Source organism: Mixophyes fleayi, chromosome 9, assembly GCF_038048845.1.
Source record: "Mixophyes fleayi isolate aMixFle1 chromosome 9, aMixFle1.hap1, whole genome shotgun sequence".
NCBI classification, from domain to species: Eukaryota; Metazoa; Chordata; class Amphibia; order Anura; family Limnodynastidae; genus Mixophyes; species Mixophyes fleayi.
In genome coordinates this window covers 20,414,474-20,431,225 of record NC_134410.1, presented here as the reverse complement: position 1 = coordinate 20,431,225, position 16,752 = coordinate 20,414,474, and the positions used below count along the sequence as shown (strand labels likewise).

The following is a 16,752-nucleotide window of genomic DNA, read 5'->3' as shown; positions in this document are numbered from 1 at the left end:
GCCAAGGCGATGTCAAACAACAGAGTGTTTTCAAATTAGTGCAAAAAACAAAAACCCAAAAAAATTTTACTGTATTGAAGCGAAAAAGAAGTGTAACTGAGCAAAAGTTAAGTGACGATAAAAAAAAAATTGCAAGCATGCCATTCTACACACGCAGTGGCAAAGAGAGAATGAGGCCTTCACCTTTGGCTATTAGTGGCAGATCCCAAAAAGTTACCCAGCCTACAATTGGTGCACAACTACTGTTACGCGTCAAAGCCGAGCTGCAAGATAACAGTGAGGCATTACAGGAGAATATTTGCTCTGATTCACAAATGACAGCAATCCCTGTGGAGAGTCCATCCAACAGTGGGATGTCTAATCGTGACCATTCTGTTAGTCTACCCATAAAGAAGGGCCCTTTCAGCAGTTCTGCTGATGTGTGCCTGAACAGCCCGAGTGTAGCCGGTGATACACCAAGTGAGGATGACACTTTGTCTTTAGAAGAGGATGTGGGGGAGATTTGGGTATCCGACGATGAGGATGCGGTTGATTGTGTAAGTCCTGCAGCAGTGTGGCACCAGTGGGAGCAGTTCTGGCATGTGAGGTTCTGGCACCAATATGCACTTTCCAAACACAAGCAGGGATGACGCAGGGGGCAGACCACAACAGTTTGACATCTGGGCTGGTTTGAAGGATTTGTCAAAAAAATGTGTGACCTTGACCATAATTCCAACCAATCCTACTATTAACATGCAAAGGATGGTGGAGGGCCTATCAGGGATTAAACTGTATTTTTCATAATTTTCACTAATAATGTTTGGGTGTAATATACACCCAAAGACGAGTGCTCAATTGCTAAGAGTCATTGATGGAGAGGAAGACAAGCAGGCTTGTCTGTAGAATTTGCAGGCAAATTGTGCTGCGTTATATAGGTAACACCCAAAGAGAAGAGCTCCATTGCTCCATTGCTAATTGTAATTGCTGAAATAGAAATAATAGGGCTGACAGTCTTGGTCTAAATCTGCAGTTACATTTTATTGTACCATAGCTCATTGCGAAACTGGAGAGGTGGCAGGGTTTAGTGATAATCTTCCTCCAACAATACTAATTCATCCCAATATCCCAATATCATAGAAGTCTGTGTAGTATGATGTAATTGCTGATAATGGCCTTCCAAAGGGAATGACTAGTTGATTTTAGGGCAGAGCTGTCACGGTTTTTGGGCAATTCTTTTACAGCACAGCAAATATCAAAATGTTTAGCGGACTCATCTGCATCATCACTGGGTGTCTTGGGAAAGCAATTTCTTTTATTACAAGCAGTTGCCAGAGAAACTGAAGGAGAAGACGTCCCAACAAGATGTTGATAAGTCTGGGATCCTTGCAAAGAAAATTAAGTATTTCATCTACAATTAAAATATAGTTAGCACATTTACTTTGTTTTATTGCACACTATAATTTTATGTAGCACCTTTTCAAAATCTATTATTAAGGCAATCACTTGACTCAAGCTAACTGTGTCTGCACTTTCTTCACAGGTAACTACTTCGCTGGACTAAAGTATATTCCCCTCAAATGCTAGTCTTCTTGCAGCTGCTGTATTCTCCTACATGCTGTTGCAGAAACCACAAATTGACCCTAAATGTTTATGGACACAAACAGCATCTCCTGCATGTCATTTTTCAAAAGTTCTGTAACACCAAGTTGATAGTGTGTGCAAAACAGGAAATGTGATGGAATTCAGCCCCGCTGTAATGCTGGACCAATATTGGGGTCGTAATCAGAAATGACATATCCTCAGGAGACTCCAAGCAGGATTAGCCATCTTTCAATGACATCCCTTAGTTTTTGGAACAGTTTGTCAGCTGTATGCCTCTTAGTGAAGCTGCTGATACACAGAGTAGCCTACTTCTCAAAAATGTGATGCACCTGGGTACATGCTGCTGCTGTCCATGCTGGGGAAGGCGAAAGACCAACCCAGTGGGCTTTCACAGTCATATAATCTTTTGTTTGCCCAGTTCCGCTTGTACACATATCTGTGGTTAAGTGTACAGTGGGTAGAATACCATTTTGTCACCCAATAATGACATTTTTAGGAACTTTCCGGTACAGGAGAGAATAAGCTTTTCTAGTAAAATGGTATAGTGATGACATTTGCTAACAGGGACATAACACCTCAATTAAATGTCTTAAACCAACTGTATTAATAGTGGACATTGGACACAGATCTAACGCTAGCATAGTACCCAGGGCGTCTGTGATCCGCTTTGCGACTGGGTGACAGGTTTCATTCTTGCTTCCTCTTGCAGAGGATTGTTTACTTGCCAATTGTTGGGGGGGAAGATTGCAGGTGCTGGGATGTAGATGAGAGAAGGGAGGTAGATTATGCTGGAATGCTTGTTGTTAATTTTTTTTTAACCAAAGTTTCTGATTTTCCCAACAGTTTGCCAATAACTCGCTGAAAAATGACGAAACATGGATGAGGATCCCAGATGGTTAAGGTCCCTACCTCTACTGAGTGTGGCTTTCAAAATGTTACAAATGGATCGACAACTCTTGCCAGGATTCGTGTAAAAATAATTCCACACTTAAGAGGTGGATTTTTGGTCTTATGCCCAGGCATGACAATGGCCTTTTTGTTATCACTGGCAAGAACTGCAGCAATTTTTCTTTTCAAGTGTATGAAAATCATATTGTGACATAGGAGGTGTTCAAAATTGAATAAAAAATGACTGGAAATTAGTGTTACTGAGGTTAATAATAATGTAGCTACAAAATAATACCTAAATTATGTTATTTTAGCACCAATAAATGTAATTTTTATAACAAATTGCAAAACAAAACCAAACAAAACCAAAACCAAAACCAAAACACGCAATGGCGGTTTTGCAAAACCAAAACCAAAACCAAAACACGACGGTAATCCAGATCCAAAACCGAATCCAAAACCAAAACACGGGGGTCAGTGACCATCTCTACACCATACACACATCATTCTATCTTCACATACCATCCTTCTCCTATGTCACCATACACACATCATTCTATCTTCACATACCTGCCTTCTCATATGTCACCATACACACATCATTCTATCTTCACATACCATCCTTCTCCTATGTCACCATACACACATCATTCTATCTTCACATACCATCCTTCCCCTATGTCACCATACACACATCATTCTATCTTCACATACCATCCTTCTCCTATGTGACCATACACACATCATTCTATCTTCACATACCATCCTTCTCCTATGTCACCATACACACATCATTCTATCTTCATATACCATCCTTCTCCTATGTCACCATACACACATCATTCTATCTTCATATACCATCCTTCTCCTATGTCACCATACACACATCATTCTATCTTCACATACCATCCTTCCCCTATGTCACCATACACACATCATTCTATCTTCACATACCATCCTTCTCCTATGTGACCATACACACATCATTCTATCTTCACATACCTGCCTTCTCCTATGTCACCATACACACATCATTCTATCTTCATATACCATCCTTCCCCTATGTCACCATACACACATCATTCTATCTTCACATACCATCCTTCTCCTATGTGACCATACACACATCATTCTATCTTCACATACCATCCTTCTCCTATGTCACCATACACACATTATTCTATCTTCACATACCATCCTTCCTCTATGTCACCATACACACATCATTCTATATTCACATACCATCCTTCTCCTATGTTAGACACACATCATTCTATCTTCACATACCATCCTTCCAGTATGTCACCATACACACATCATTCTATCTTCACACACCATCCTTCTCCTATGTGACCATACACACATCATTCTATCTATACACACCATCCTTCCCCTATCTCACCATACAGATATCAGTTTATCTTCACATCATTCTATCTTCACATACCATCCTTCCAGTATGACACCATACACACATCATTCTATCTTCACATACCATCCTTCGACTATGGTAGACATACATCATTCTATCTTCACATACCATCCTTCCCCTATGTTAGACACACAACATTCTATCTTCACATACCATCCTTCCAGTATGACACCATACACACATCATTCTATCTTCACACACAATCCTTCTCCTATGTACCACACACACATCATTCTATCTTCACATACCATCCTTCTCCTATGTCATCATACACACATCATTCTATCTTCACATACCATCCTTCTCCTATGTGACCATACACACATCATTCTATCTTCACATACCATCCTTCCCCTAAGTTAGACACACATCATCTTTCTCTTCTAATGTAATCCTTCGCCCAACACACCACTGCCTTCTTCCACATTTTCTACCTCCATTATCAAGGTAAAATGTCAGGGATATCATCAGCAAATATCTTTAAATATACGATTTGTATTGATCTAATTGTTCGTGTAATACCACTATAAAATAATTATGCTAGTCAGTAAGATATTTTAAGGCTTATAAAATCTATAAATTGCTAACAAGAAGGAAGCTCAGTGAATCTCTGAGTGCTGTAGCTCAAAATGCCATATTAACACAATCTAGCACCGATGTTTCAATGTTTTATTTGCAAACTCAGCTGAAATTGCAAACACCTAAGAATTATTAAAGATTTATATTTGTTTCTCACAAGAATTGTGCTAATAACGGCAGAAATATTTTGACCTTGAAGTTTTCTAAAAACCACAACTATTGCTCCCATGCATGTTCTCTCCCTGTAACTAGCACATATGCTGCCTTCCTAGACAGACTTATGGGGCCTGATTTATAATGGAACAATTACACTGGGCATGCCCAGTACAAGACCATACGCCATAGGACGTTCAATTAATCTTTGAGCTCAATGGACCCGTACTACAGCCTACCAGAACGGGGAGGGAAATGGGCAGATGTACATGCTCAATGTATAGAAAGGGCGTGCCAAGGTCAAGCGCTCATCCAAGTCAAGCTTTGGGCATCTCTTAGGCATACTTACCTACTTTTGACGGGTCACTGAAGAGGGGTGTGAAGGGAGGATGGAAGGGGGCGGGGCTTTGCAATTCGCATAATTTTGGTCCCACCCCCCAGTGATGTATGCTTGTTTGGGGTCTTTAAGTAAAAAGACCCAAAGCAGGCATTACGTCTCTGCTTACGTCTCTGGGGGCAGGGCCAAAATGATGCAAATCGCGACGGGCCGCCCCCCTTCCACCCATACACCCCTCCATGCCGGCAGATGCAGAATAATTGCCAGCTCTCCCGGGATTTTGAGAGAGTTGACACGTATGCTCTAAGGTACATGATTTTAACTCATATTACTTGCACAAGCTACAGGTCAGGTGTAAGTGCCGATTACTAGTGATTATGGTTTGCTAGAACATGTGTTTGCATTTAGGAGCAACTGCAAAAATTTATTTTATGTACAGTAGACATTAATTATATCCTGATAAATGTATTTTCTGGAAAAAAATAAATAAGAAAATCACTTGTTTTAATGTTTTGTCATTAATGACTAAGGGCCTGATTCATTAAGGATCTTAACTTGAGAAACTTCTTATTTCAGTCTCCTGGACAAAACCATGTTACAATGCAAGGGGTGCAAATTAGTTTTCTGTTTTGCACATAAGGTAAATACTGCCTGTTTTTTCATGTAGCACACAAATATCAACTTTAAATTTCAGTGTACAAATAAGCTATCAAGTATTTGTGTGCTACATGACAAAACAGGCAGTATTTAACTTATGTGCAAAACAGAATACTAATTTACACCCCTTGCATTGTAACATGGTTTTGTCCAGGAGACTGAAATAAGAAGTTTCTCAAGTTAAGATCCTTAATGAATCAGGCCCTATATTATTAACAGGTGACATTAATTGAATGGTTTTATTTTTTTTCTGCCAGTTCCTTTGTGATTTGATATTCCACATATGTATTGGGCATATCCTGCAGTGTTGTGTATTTTAGAGCAGAGCAGATCTAGACCCGTATTCATCACCAGACGTATCTTCACATCCGCTGCTTGTTGAATACGGACGTGCGTCTACCCGATGAATGTTGGTTTATAAAAAAGGCAGATCATATTCATTGTGCGCTTGTTAATAAATCAGGCCTATGATGTGATAAGTATGTCTCACACATATTATACAATATGTGACACACTGAGAGGCCTGTCCCTTCTACACATTGCAGTACACTGATAGGTGGATTCTCTGCATTGCCTCTAATAGCGCACATAGCGTTGGACGCAATTTTCATCTAAAAAGCGGAAATTACACCCCACAAAAGACACATCTTAGACGGGTATGTTGACCTGGATGCATCAGAGTTAACCCTCATCATTATCAGTTCATAACCAGTGATCAAGCACACGCATGTTTCCCGTCCCCTAGAGGGCACGTATGCATCTGAATCTCAGTCTACATAAGTCGTATTTGCTCCAACAAGTCAGTACACTCTCCCTCCTTCCATCCATTCCGCCTCTTCAATTGTAAGGGGCCAGTAGCATAAGATGCATCTCAGTCCACATATGTAGCCAGTGTTTTGGGGGCACGTGCAAAACTAAAAAAGGTATTATATGTAGAAAACACAGTTTGTGTCCAGCACTACATGAGCACCATAATATCTTACACGGACAGGTGTCTCCTCTATCTTATATGTAATGTGCTACACAGGCAGGTGTGTATTGTCTACATTACATATGATGTATAGTGATTTACAGCAACAGGTCACTCATCTACATTGTATTACACAAACGGGTGTTTCCTCAACATTCCACACTATGTACTATGTAGCCGCCAGCTGTCACATAACCCAAAGACGTATCAGATCCAATCTTATGGTTAATGGTTGGCAACGTGTTCTCTTCTTCAAACATTCCACCTGTTTTTATCCAAATGTATCTTGTGTGCCCAAAAAAGTTGCATATTGTTTATCAGCCCCACAGCACTTTGTTCCCAAAACGTTCTGGCTTCTCTAAGCATTGTTTTGTGTTCCTCAGACACTGACTTCTGATGAGGTCAGAGGAAAGGTCAACTTCTGGCTAACTCTTCCATGCAGATTATGTTTGTGTTGGTAACCCGGTACTGTGGGCCTGTGATCAGCTACTTCGCTGCCAGCTAAACCATTCTGCATAATTTTTGCGGTCAAATGTGGGTTCTACTTTGCATATATAACCAGTTTTCTAGCAGTTCTATCAGACCATTTTTTGGGTTAGGACATCTTGCTTTGACTTTAACAGTGCCCCTGTGTCCACTCGCTCACACCCCCATCTGAACCCATTTTAAAGCCAAAAGATATTTGCAAGTGATATAGGGGTCTATTTATTAATAATTGGCGCTAGAGCTATTGCGGCATCAGAAAATCATTTATCGCCATGATTTATCAATCAAATCTTGCCGATAATACCAGAAATGGAGAAGCCCCCCCCAAAAAGTAAGTAGTTCAAGGAGCTCCACTAAGTGAAAGCAGTCAGTCAGTGAGAACTAAACGCTGAATTCGGAGTGCTGCTTTAACTATCATTTCTTAATGATGTTTCTGACAGTGGAAATTCTATGCTGGATGCATTTAAATATCTTCTTACAGCCTTCCTCTGCTTCTTAAGAGTCAATTATCTTTATTTTCAAGTACTCAGGCAGTTGGCTACAGACATCCATGGATGTAAAAGCGTAGGCATAACATGCTGAGAAGTTAGAGTTGTCACAGTATCATCGTCATATATTTATATAGCGCTTCCAGTTCCGCAGCGCTGTACAGAAAATATTTGTCATTTACATCAGTCGCTGCCCTATTGGAGCTTACAGTCTAACAAAGTGGGTTTGACAAAGTGGAGATGCTGCCTATAGCAACCAATCAGATTCTAGGGGCCTGAGTCATTACGGAGAGCAAAGCATAAAAATGCAGTAACTTTGCACTGGGCAAAACCATGTTGCATTGGAGGGGGAGGTAAATTTAAAATTTGGGGACAGATTTATAGTAGGGGTAGGATATGTCCTAGATTAACTTTAAATTTCAGTGTAAAAATAAAGCTATTAAGCATTTGTGTGCTAGATGAAAAAACAGACAGTATTTAACTTATGTGCCAAGTAATAGACTAATTTGCACCCCTTGCATTGCAACATGGTTTGACCCGGAAAATATGAAAAAAAACTAGAATCTGATTGTTTGCTAAAGGCAACATCTCCACATTTTCAACCCTGCAGTTTATTAAATATACCCCATGGTATTTATTCAACTGTGGAATCGGCTTATTGGAATGCCCCGCCAGCCAGCAAGTGGCAGAAAAATATTTATATCCGGCGCGCTTCACATCCAATTTGCATACAACTGTACAAGCTATACCTACCTCTTACCAGTGTGGTGATCTTACATCTTGGAGTTAACAAGCCAGTGTCTCTGCCATGTTTGCATTGCAACAAGAGAGGTTTGCTGGATCTAAAAATTCAAAAAGACATTTGTTAGTCATACAACCACCTCCGTATAAATCACTCAGATTATATAACAATGAGCACAGAAAATAGCTAATAAATCTTTTACATCTGCATTTCACGGTCATAAAGTTGGCAATAAAAAAAACTTTATTGTATATACCTGACAGCTTTCATTGTTATGACTTGAATTGTACCAGATCTAGAATTATTGCAAAAGCTGCCCAGCACAAACGATCAATACTGTTTTCAGGTTTAAAGATATCATTTTAAATACATATTATTAAATGTATCCCAGACACTATGTATCACTGTTGTGTACTGCATTTGCTTGTAAGAAATATATTCACAGCCATTGCTAGATGTGATAAAAGCATAAAAGCTGATTGCTTGCTGTGGTTCAGTGCAAATTGTGTACCTAAATGCAATGTCCGTAATTGAGCTCAATGGTTACACTATAAAAAGTCCTGACAGGTAATTTAATAGGTGACAGTTCTGCGCTTATGTGAAGAGATGAAATAATAATATATGGAACCTCTGTACGAAATGACCTGTAATAGCGGATTAGAATGGAGCGGTTTGTTTCCTTGGATCGAATACCTTCAACGCTTGGGAAGGCACCATTAGGACAGTGGGGGTGGGGGCGTGGCCACAGCTCGATGGGTTAGTCTGCATGTTCGCTCCTCCCCTACAAACCCCTTCATTGTCACCCATCCACCACTGCAGCAGTGAACATAATAGCTTCTAACGTTCTCTGTCCCACTGTCTAGATCGGGATGGCGGGAGAGCACTCAAATCGGGACTGTCCTGCCTAAATTGGGGCGTTTGGGAGGTCTGGGATTGGGATGGAATAACTCTCTGTCACCTAGTAAAACACTGACTTAGCAGAAGATATTGGAGGTCATTGACTAATTGTATCACTTATGCTGCACACTGAACAAAGCAGAGGGTGCAAATGCAATTGCCTTTTTCTGCATGTAGCGCACAAACACTGAGCATTAGATTTGAGCACCAACATATATATACACGTAAGCAATAGGCCGTGAAATATCATCATCCAATACTGCCTATTATGATGTTAGTGCCTCATTACATTTTACTTTTGTTTTTTATAAAATACCAACTGGTTCAAACTCTATCATCATCATTTATTTACATAGCACCACTAATTCCACAGCGCTGTACAGAGAACTCACATCAGTCCCTGCTCCATTGGGGCTTACAGTCTAAATTCCCTAACACACACACACACACACTAGGGTCAATTTGTTAGTAGCCAATTAACCTACCAGTATGTTTCTAGAGTGTGGGAGGAAACCCACGCAAACACAGGGAGAACATACAAACTCCACACAGATAAGGCCATGGTCGGGAATTGAACTCATGACCCCAGTGCTGTGAGGCAGAAGTGCTAACAACTTAGCCACCGTGCTACCCAACTCTATTTGGTATAACATGAAAGTGAGGGGACATTGAAGCCGCCTTTAATTAAAATCACACATGTACTACATGCGTTTTACTACATTGGTATACTTGCAGCTTTTGGACAGAATATTACTTATGCCTTCATAAGCATTTAAACTTTTTTTTCCCAGTTAAAATAAGGTATTAACCAACCTTTTAGGTGGAACTTATGTGTCTTAACTTGCATCTTGTACCTAAACTATAATAGTAAGTAAATTCCCCAGCCTTGTTCCACACTTCAACAAGTACAAAACTAACTCAATCTATAACACATTATTTTGTGTTGCCACTTCTGTGAATCTAGGGTGCACTATCCGCAAATGCAAATTCACGGCTTCACAGGTGGGTACGGGACAAAATTTCATGTCCCTGTTTTCACCACAATGACACATTTGCCTGCGGTCACTGCTCTTTAAGACGGAGCTTCACACTCCCCAGTGCATAATTTCCATGTCCTAGTCCTGATTTGAGTGGGTGTCCGGTGGATCAAATCTTTTCTTCTAATTCCAGGCCAGTTGGGAGGTTTATCCCGCTAACAAATGCTCCCTCAATGCCGCATATAGCAGGTGCATGCGACTTTGAAAGAGTGTTTGTTAGAGGTGAAGGGGGCTAGGAATGGCCTAGTGCTTTGTTAGCACTGGGCACGCCCCCTGGGCCACTTGACATGACCCAACATGACCACCAGAGCCGTACCTTAGAATTCTAGCTCCCGGGGCAAGAAAGACAAATGCCTTCCCCCATAGCCCTCAATTTTAACCAAATTAACCTAAAATATTCCTAAATAATTGCGGCCCCCTTCAGCGTTGCACCCTGGGCGATCGCCCCTGTCGCACAGCCCTAGTTACGGCCCTGATGACCACGTCACCTCTTTGGCACGCTGTCCCAACTCCCATAATCATGTTGGGAGGTATGATAGCCAAAAGTCATGTCTAAGCATGACTTGACTGTATTTCTTCAATTAGGGCCATTATTAAATCAGCATGGTTTTACTGTTCCAGTTTTTGTGCTCATTAGCTCCAATTTTGAATTAATGAACTTATGCAAGTAAGTAGACCATCGGGCAAATTTACTAAACTGCGGGTTTGAAAAAGTGGAGATGTTGCCTATAGCAACCAATCAGATTCTAGTTATCATTTATTGAGTACATTCTACAAAATAACAGCTAGAATCTGATTGGTTGCTATAGGCAACATCTCCACGTTTTCAAATACGCAGTTTAGTAAATATACCCCCATGAAGGTATGTTTATTTCAGCTGTCATTGATAATGCTTTAACACATTTGGAGAAATTAATTACGGTATATTGGCAACTTTTTTTTTAAATCGTTTAAAAACTTATTTTGTAGACAAAAAAGATAATTTTTTTTTAATACGGAACAAATTATCATGAATTCTGTAGTAGCAAATTTATTTGAGGCAACTGTCTTGTAGCTACAAAGTTGATTTAGTGTTGTAAAATCATGGGCTATAATTTTGCTGATATTAGCTTGACAAAACTGTGGCTACAAAATCGATTTTTATGTTGCGAAAGTAAGTCTATTAGTGTATTAATTTAAAAAGAAAACAATGCTTTCAAACTACCAAATTGATTTTGTATCAGAATAAAAAACAATTTTGAAATAGAAAATGATTTTAATAGTCATTTGGAGGAATGAATTATATTGGCAAACCTGCGTTTTTCGCAAATGTCCATTTTGACCACATATGACCTATGATTATAACAAACATAAATGAAGAAATAGAGATCCCCCAGCACACTGCTATAGCCAGCAACAGATCTGCCATTTTTACTGTAGATAAAAATGCAAAAGTCTTAGTTGCACACATTTGCAAATGTATGTTAAAGCCACCCGCCACTCCATGGCGCTTTTGATTATAGGGTGGTCCTAACTCTAAACAAAGAGAGTCCCATATATTTGGGCCATACATATGTGTTTTTAAATTGAGAGCTAACTTACCAAAGAGGTACCCCAGAAGCTGTGTGCTGGGGGATCTCTCTGTGTGTTTGTTCCTTTCAGGATAACCCCACCCTTTCAAGCACCTGCTATAGCATATAAATTGATTGAGCAACTTCCACTAATTTATTTGTCTGAGAGGCATGTTGGTGTCAGTAGCTGAGGGGGAGTGCTGACATTGGATTGCTATTTGGAGGCTTCTGGGGTACCTCTTCGGTAAGTTAGCTCTCAATTTAAAAACACATATGTATGGCCCAAATATATGGGACTCTCTTTGTTTAGAGTTAGGACCACCCTATTAGCAAAAGCGCCGTGGAGTGGCGGATGGCTTTAACATACATTTGCAAATGTGTGCAACTAAGACTTTTGCATTTGTATCTACAGTAGAAATGGCAGATCTGTTGCTGGCTATAGCAGTGTGCTGGGGGATCTCTCTGTGTGTTTGTTCCTTTCAGGGTAACCCCACCCTTTCAAGCACCTGCTATAGCCAATAAATTGATTGAGCAACTTCCACTAATTCATAAATTGGGAAGCCCTGACTTTTGCTTGGGTTTAGAAATATCTGCTTTTATACAGGTATTCTGGGATTATTATCTGTGCTTTGGGGGTGTTAAAATGTAGTTTTTTACTAAATGCACATGGATATATGTCAGCGGTATACTAACACTGATAATATACATAAGCTAAATCCTAATACACATAAAAGTCTTGAGAAAAGAGATAAAATTGTGCCCCCCCCCCTCTCCTTCTTAAGGGGTCAAGACGCCACAGCACATTCTAATAAATCAGTGGGCTAATATCGCTGTGTGTGAGAGCCCAAAATAACAGAAAAATCTAAATCGTAAGGATCAGTACTGGACATGGTGTAACAGGCAGTAGGATGATACCCGCTAATGGCTCCTGAGGTCATCATCTTCCGACTGTACTAATCAGTAGTGGATCCAGGGGGGGAAAAACCATCGGGGCAATCGACCCCCCTAGCAGCAAGCATACCTTTTAAATTGCCAAGATGCTGATAAAGGGGGCGGGGTCAATTGTGTCCAGTGACAGGGCCAATCACGACTAGCCGATCAGAATGAATGGGGGCATGACTATGCTAAATAGCCCCCCCCTCTAAAATTAATGTCTAGGTCCGCCACTGGTACTAATGCTGGGAATACTCATCCCGCAAAGTGGGTGGAACTATGACGTGAACTGCATCATTAAGCCCCGCCCCCTCCAGTAAACACCCAGTCACAGGGTGTGATGATGTCATCTTGTCATCACATCCCTGACATCCAGTGTGTACTGATGTAGGCAGGACTTGGTAATGCAACCATACCACCCCCTGTGTAACAAGCCCAGCACACCTTAAATTTTCCTATCTTGCCTCCGAATTTCCCAGAAACAACGTAGGATTAATACTCATAAATATTCATAGCTGTCCCTTCATGCAGACCTGTAAAAAGGTGATAATAGAAGAAACTATACAGCTGTAACATACATTATATAAGTAACATTTATTTTTATGTGTTACCTGCTCAGATATCTGTGATTACAGTTCAATGAGGAATTTTGATCTAAGATACTTCATGCCTGACCCTTATTTTCTATTTCAAGAAAATGATTATTATTAGATATAAGTTAATACATATTACAGTCATTTTCAGACTCCTAATGATGATAGATAAATTATTTGCTAAGCTTCACAAACGCATAGAAAATGTCGGTGAAGCCTCAAACCCTGAGAGACAAAAATCAATATTTGAAATTAGAGGACCATGCTTTAGTATGAAGCAGAGAAATACAGGGGTGTAGGATAGAGCAGATTGACAGAGCGTGTGTGCAAGTATGTGTGTGCAAGTATGTGTATGTATGTATGTATGTATGTATGTATGTATAAGTATGTGTATGTGTAAGTATGTGTATGTATATGTATGTGTGTAAGTATGTGTATGTATGTATGTATGTGTGTATGTATGTATGTATGTATGTATGTATGTATGTATGTGTGTGTAAGTATGTGTGTGTAAGTATGTGTATGTATGTAGGTGTGTATACACAGTGTTAGCTAAACTATGTACAATAACATTTATATCTGTACAGCACTGCGGAATTATTGGCGCTATATAAATAAATGTTGCTGATTATGATGATCTGCCTGATCAAGCAGCCTTCTGCAGTGCGAAAAACAGTTCCCTGTTTAATAAATTCCAAAACTAAAAAAGGTAATTTATGAACTGCAAATTATGTATGTGTGCAATCCATTTCTATTCCTGGTAAACCCCCAAATTTTGTCATTTTCTGAACAAGGTTGCTGTGTTTAAAAGAAAGGGCTATATTTATCCAAGGACCTATTTCCGGCAAAGACGGCCGTTTTCTCCAGCAATAGGGCTTATTTTCACTTGACGTTATTCTTCCTAGCGGATACTGCAGGAGATTAGAAAACAAATGTTATTCCTTTGGATGGGAGGAGTCAGGCAGATCAGGAATCTCCTTGCTGACGGTGGGTTAGGCAGAGGAAACCGCATCACTCTTCATCCAAGTGCGACTGCTTCTTGTGGGCTAAAATGTTCAAACGAAAAAAGCTTCAGACATACTTACCTGCTCTTTTGGAATGTCCGGGAGTCTCACACATTTTGTGGAAGAGTAGGTCATTCTCACAGATCCTGCTTGATCTTCTTGCAATCTGCACCATGACATACCTCCAAAAATGTCTGTCCCCGACAGTGAAGTAGGGGGCGAGGCCACTGTAAAACACTAGGCTGCCCATCAGATACCTCCCTTTGTCCAACATTCTCACTTGTGGGACAAACATGTGTCCGGGCGGGAAAGAGCCCTAAAATCAGGACCGTCCCACTGAAAATGGGACAGTTGGGAGGTGTGCCATGATGACGGAAATTGACCCACGCCCCCACTGTACGAGGATGCAAATCCTGGAATTGTGCAGCGGAGGCGGGACTATGATGATGTTATTTTGCAGAGAATTGCGGCATTCTGCAGTGGAGGCGGAGCTGTGATTACGCGGACATCACTCCCCCGCCCTTAGTCCTCGGACAGCCTGCCCCTGCATTGCACATCATATCACAATACAGCTCTACAAGATGTAACTGTTTAAATGAGGAATCAGAGTCATTCGAATATGGAATAATGTTACAAACTTGACATTTTCATAACCATAAGCTAAAATTATATTTGCAAGTAAATGTTTTGTAACAATTTTCAAAACATCTTAGCTAAGTATTTTGTGCTTACAATTAAAATACAAATATAGTAAACACATACTTGACGACTGTGTGTGACGCTGCTGTCCTCCGTCAGATCCTGGAGGACAGGTCACGTGACAGGGGCAGAAGGGGGCGTGGTGACGTAGTTGCGCTTTGCGTCACCATAGCTCCGCCCACACTATAAAATACCAAAATTCACAGCATTGAGTAGTGGGGGTGGGGCTTAATGACATGATTAAGCCCCTTCTTGATATTCAATGCAGTGAATTTCAGCATTTTTTAGGATCCGGGAGGTTTGCCTACTCTGCCGGGACTCCGGGAGGACTCCCCAAAATTCGGGAGCCTCCCAGAAATTCCGGGAGAGTAGGCAAGTATGACTAAACACAATCCAACATATAATAAAAATCTTTGTGGATCCACAGTCCAAATAATATATATATAGTATTAATCAGCTGTCCGGTCCCTAACCAGGTACCTGGATTTTTATCCGAAACAGTTTTCCTTTTGTCTCAAGGATTTTCCTTCTGTCCGAAACAGTTTGATATTGTTTAAAACTATTTATTTCATTTTTTAAATAAATTGGATCTATTTTTAAACAATTTTTTTTCCCCAATTAGTGGAATTAAAGCCCAAAGGGGAGATTCAATTGGCGGCAACATGGCGTGCGGACACCACCGCCATGTCCTGCTGCGCACATCGCGGCAATTACAGTAGCCATCTGTGCACCTCTATGGGGCGAGAGAAAAATAGAGCGGAGATTCCTACTATAACATCGGCACAAGGTGTCTCCGCGGACGTTTCGGAGACACCTCCCGACTGAATTGAATCTTCCCTCATATCGGGCCTTTTAGTTTCCCTGAATATGCGTGAAAAAACTTGTGCAAAATTAGATATTGCCCACGTCCAAATATTCTGTATTAGTAAATGACACCTCGTGAGAGAACATTGCTGCAACTCATCCCATTTACCACATGCGACTCTTAATGACATGACCGTATTTCCCACAGTCACAGATGGAGTTATATTTATTATGGCCCACCACAGCACAAAATGTTATTTGCAATTAACTGTAATACCCTGTGTTACTCACAGCTAATCTAATCAGAGATCTGTTACAATACAGCACAGTTCTCAACATAATCCTCAGCCACTGTGCATGTTTCACAGCAATAAACTGTCCCATCTGTAAACAATACATAAGAATTAGATGACAGATTGAGGTGTAATTGGGTTGGACAAATTCTTACACTAAAGTAATAAAGGCCACAGAGGGGAAAAGATACAGAAACAGATAAGCTGATTAAAAGTATAATAAAAAATACAGTCTCTATCTTCAATGGCCCTGGCGGAAATGGACGCGGTCTTGTCCGAAATGGGTATGGTTTGAGCAGATCTGGCTGTTGATTGAGTGGACCTTTGATTCTTGTGTGGCCTGTTTTGTCACAAATTTTGGGACATGTTTGAAGGTAAGGGGCAGCATGGTGGTTCAGTGGTTAGCACTTCTGCCTCACAGCGCTGGGGTCATGAGTTCAATTCTCGACCGTGACCTTATCTGTGTGGAGTTTGTATGTTCTCCCCATGTTTGCATGGGTTTCCTCCGGGTGCTCCAGTTTCCTCCCACACTCTAAAAACATACTAGTAGGTTAATTGGCTGCTATCAAAATTGACTCTAGTCTCTCTCTCTCTCTCTCTCTGTCAGTGTGTGTGTAAGGGAATTTAGA

At 40.5% G+C, this 16,752-nt stretch overlaps 1 protein-coding gene across 5 annotated transcripts in view; it reads right to left on the bottom strand.

Annotated features, from left to right (window-relative positions):
• The window catches only part of LRFN1 (leucine rich repeat and fibronectin type III domain containing 1), a 99,511-nt gene that overhangs the window by 36,380 nt on the left and 46,379 nt on the right, over positions 1–16,752 (bottom strand). For 3 of the 5 annotated variants that reach the window (XM_075186799.1, XM_075186798.1, XM_075186800.1), the window contains one exon: positions 8,325–8,413. Coding sequence is in view for 2 of the 5 variants with exons in the window: in XM_075186798.1 (XP_075042899.1) it covers positions 8,325–8,413 (89 nt within the window). In the remaining 3 variants the exon portion in view is untranslated. Of the gene's footprint in view, positions 1–8,324; positions 8,414–12,712; positions 12,774–16,752 lie in introns of those variants that run through there. The other 2 variants (XM_075186796.1, XM_075186801.1) reach the window with 2 other exon arrangements.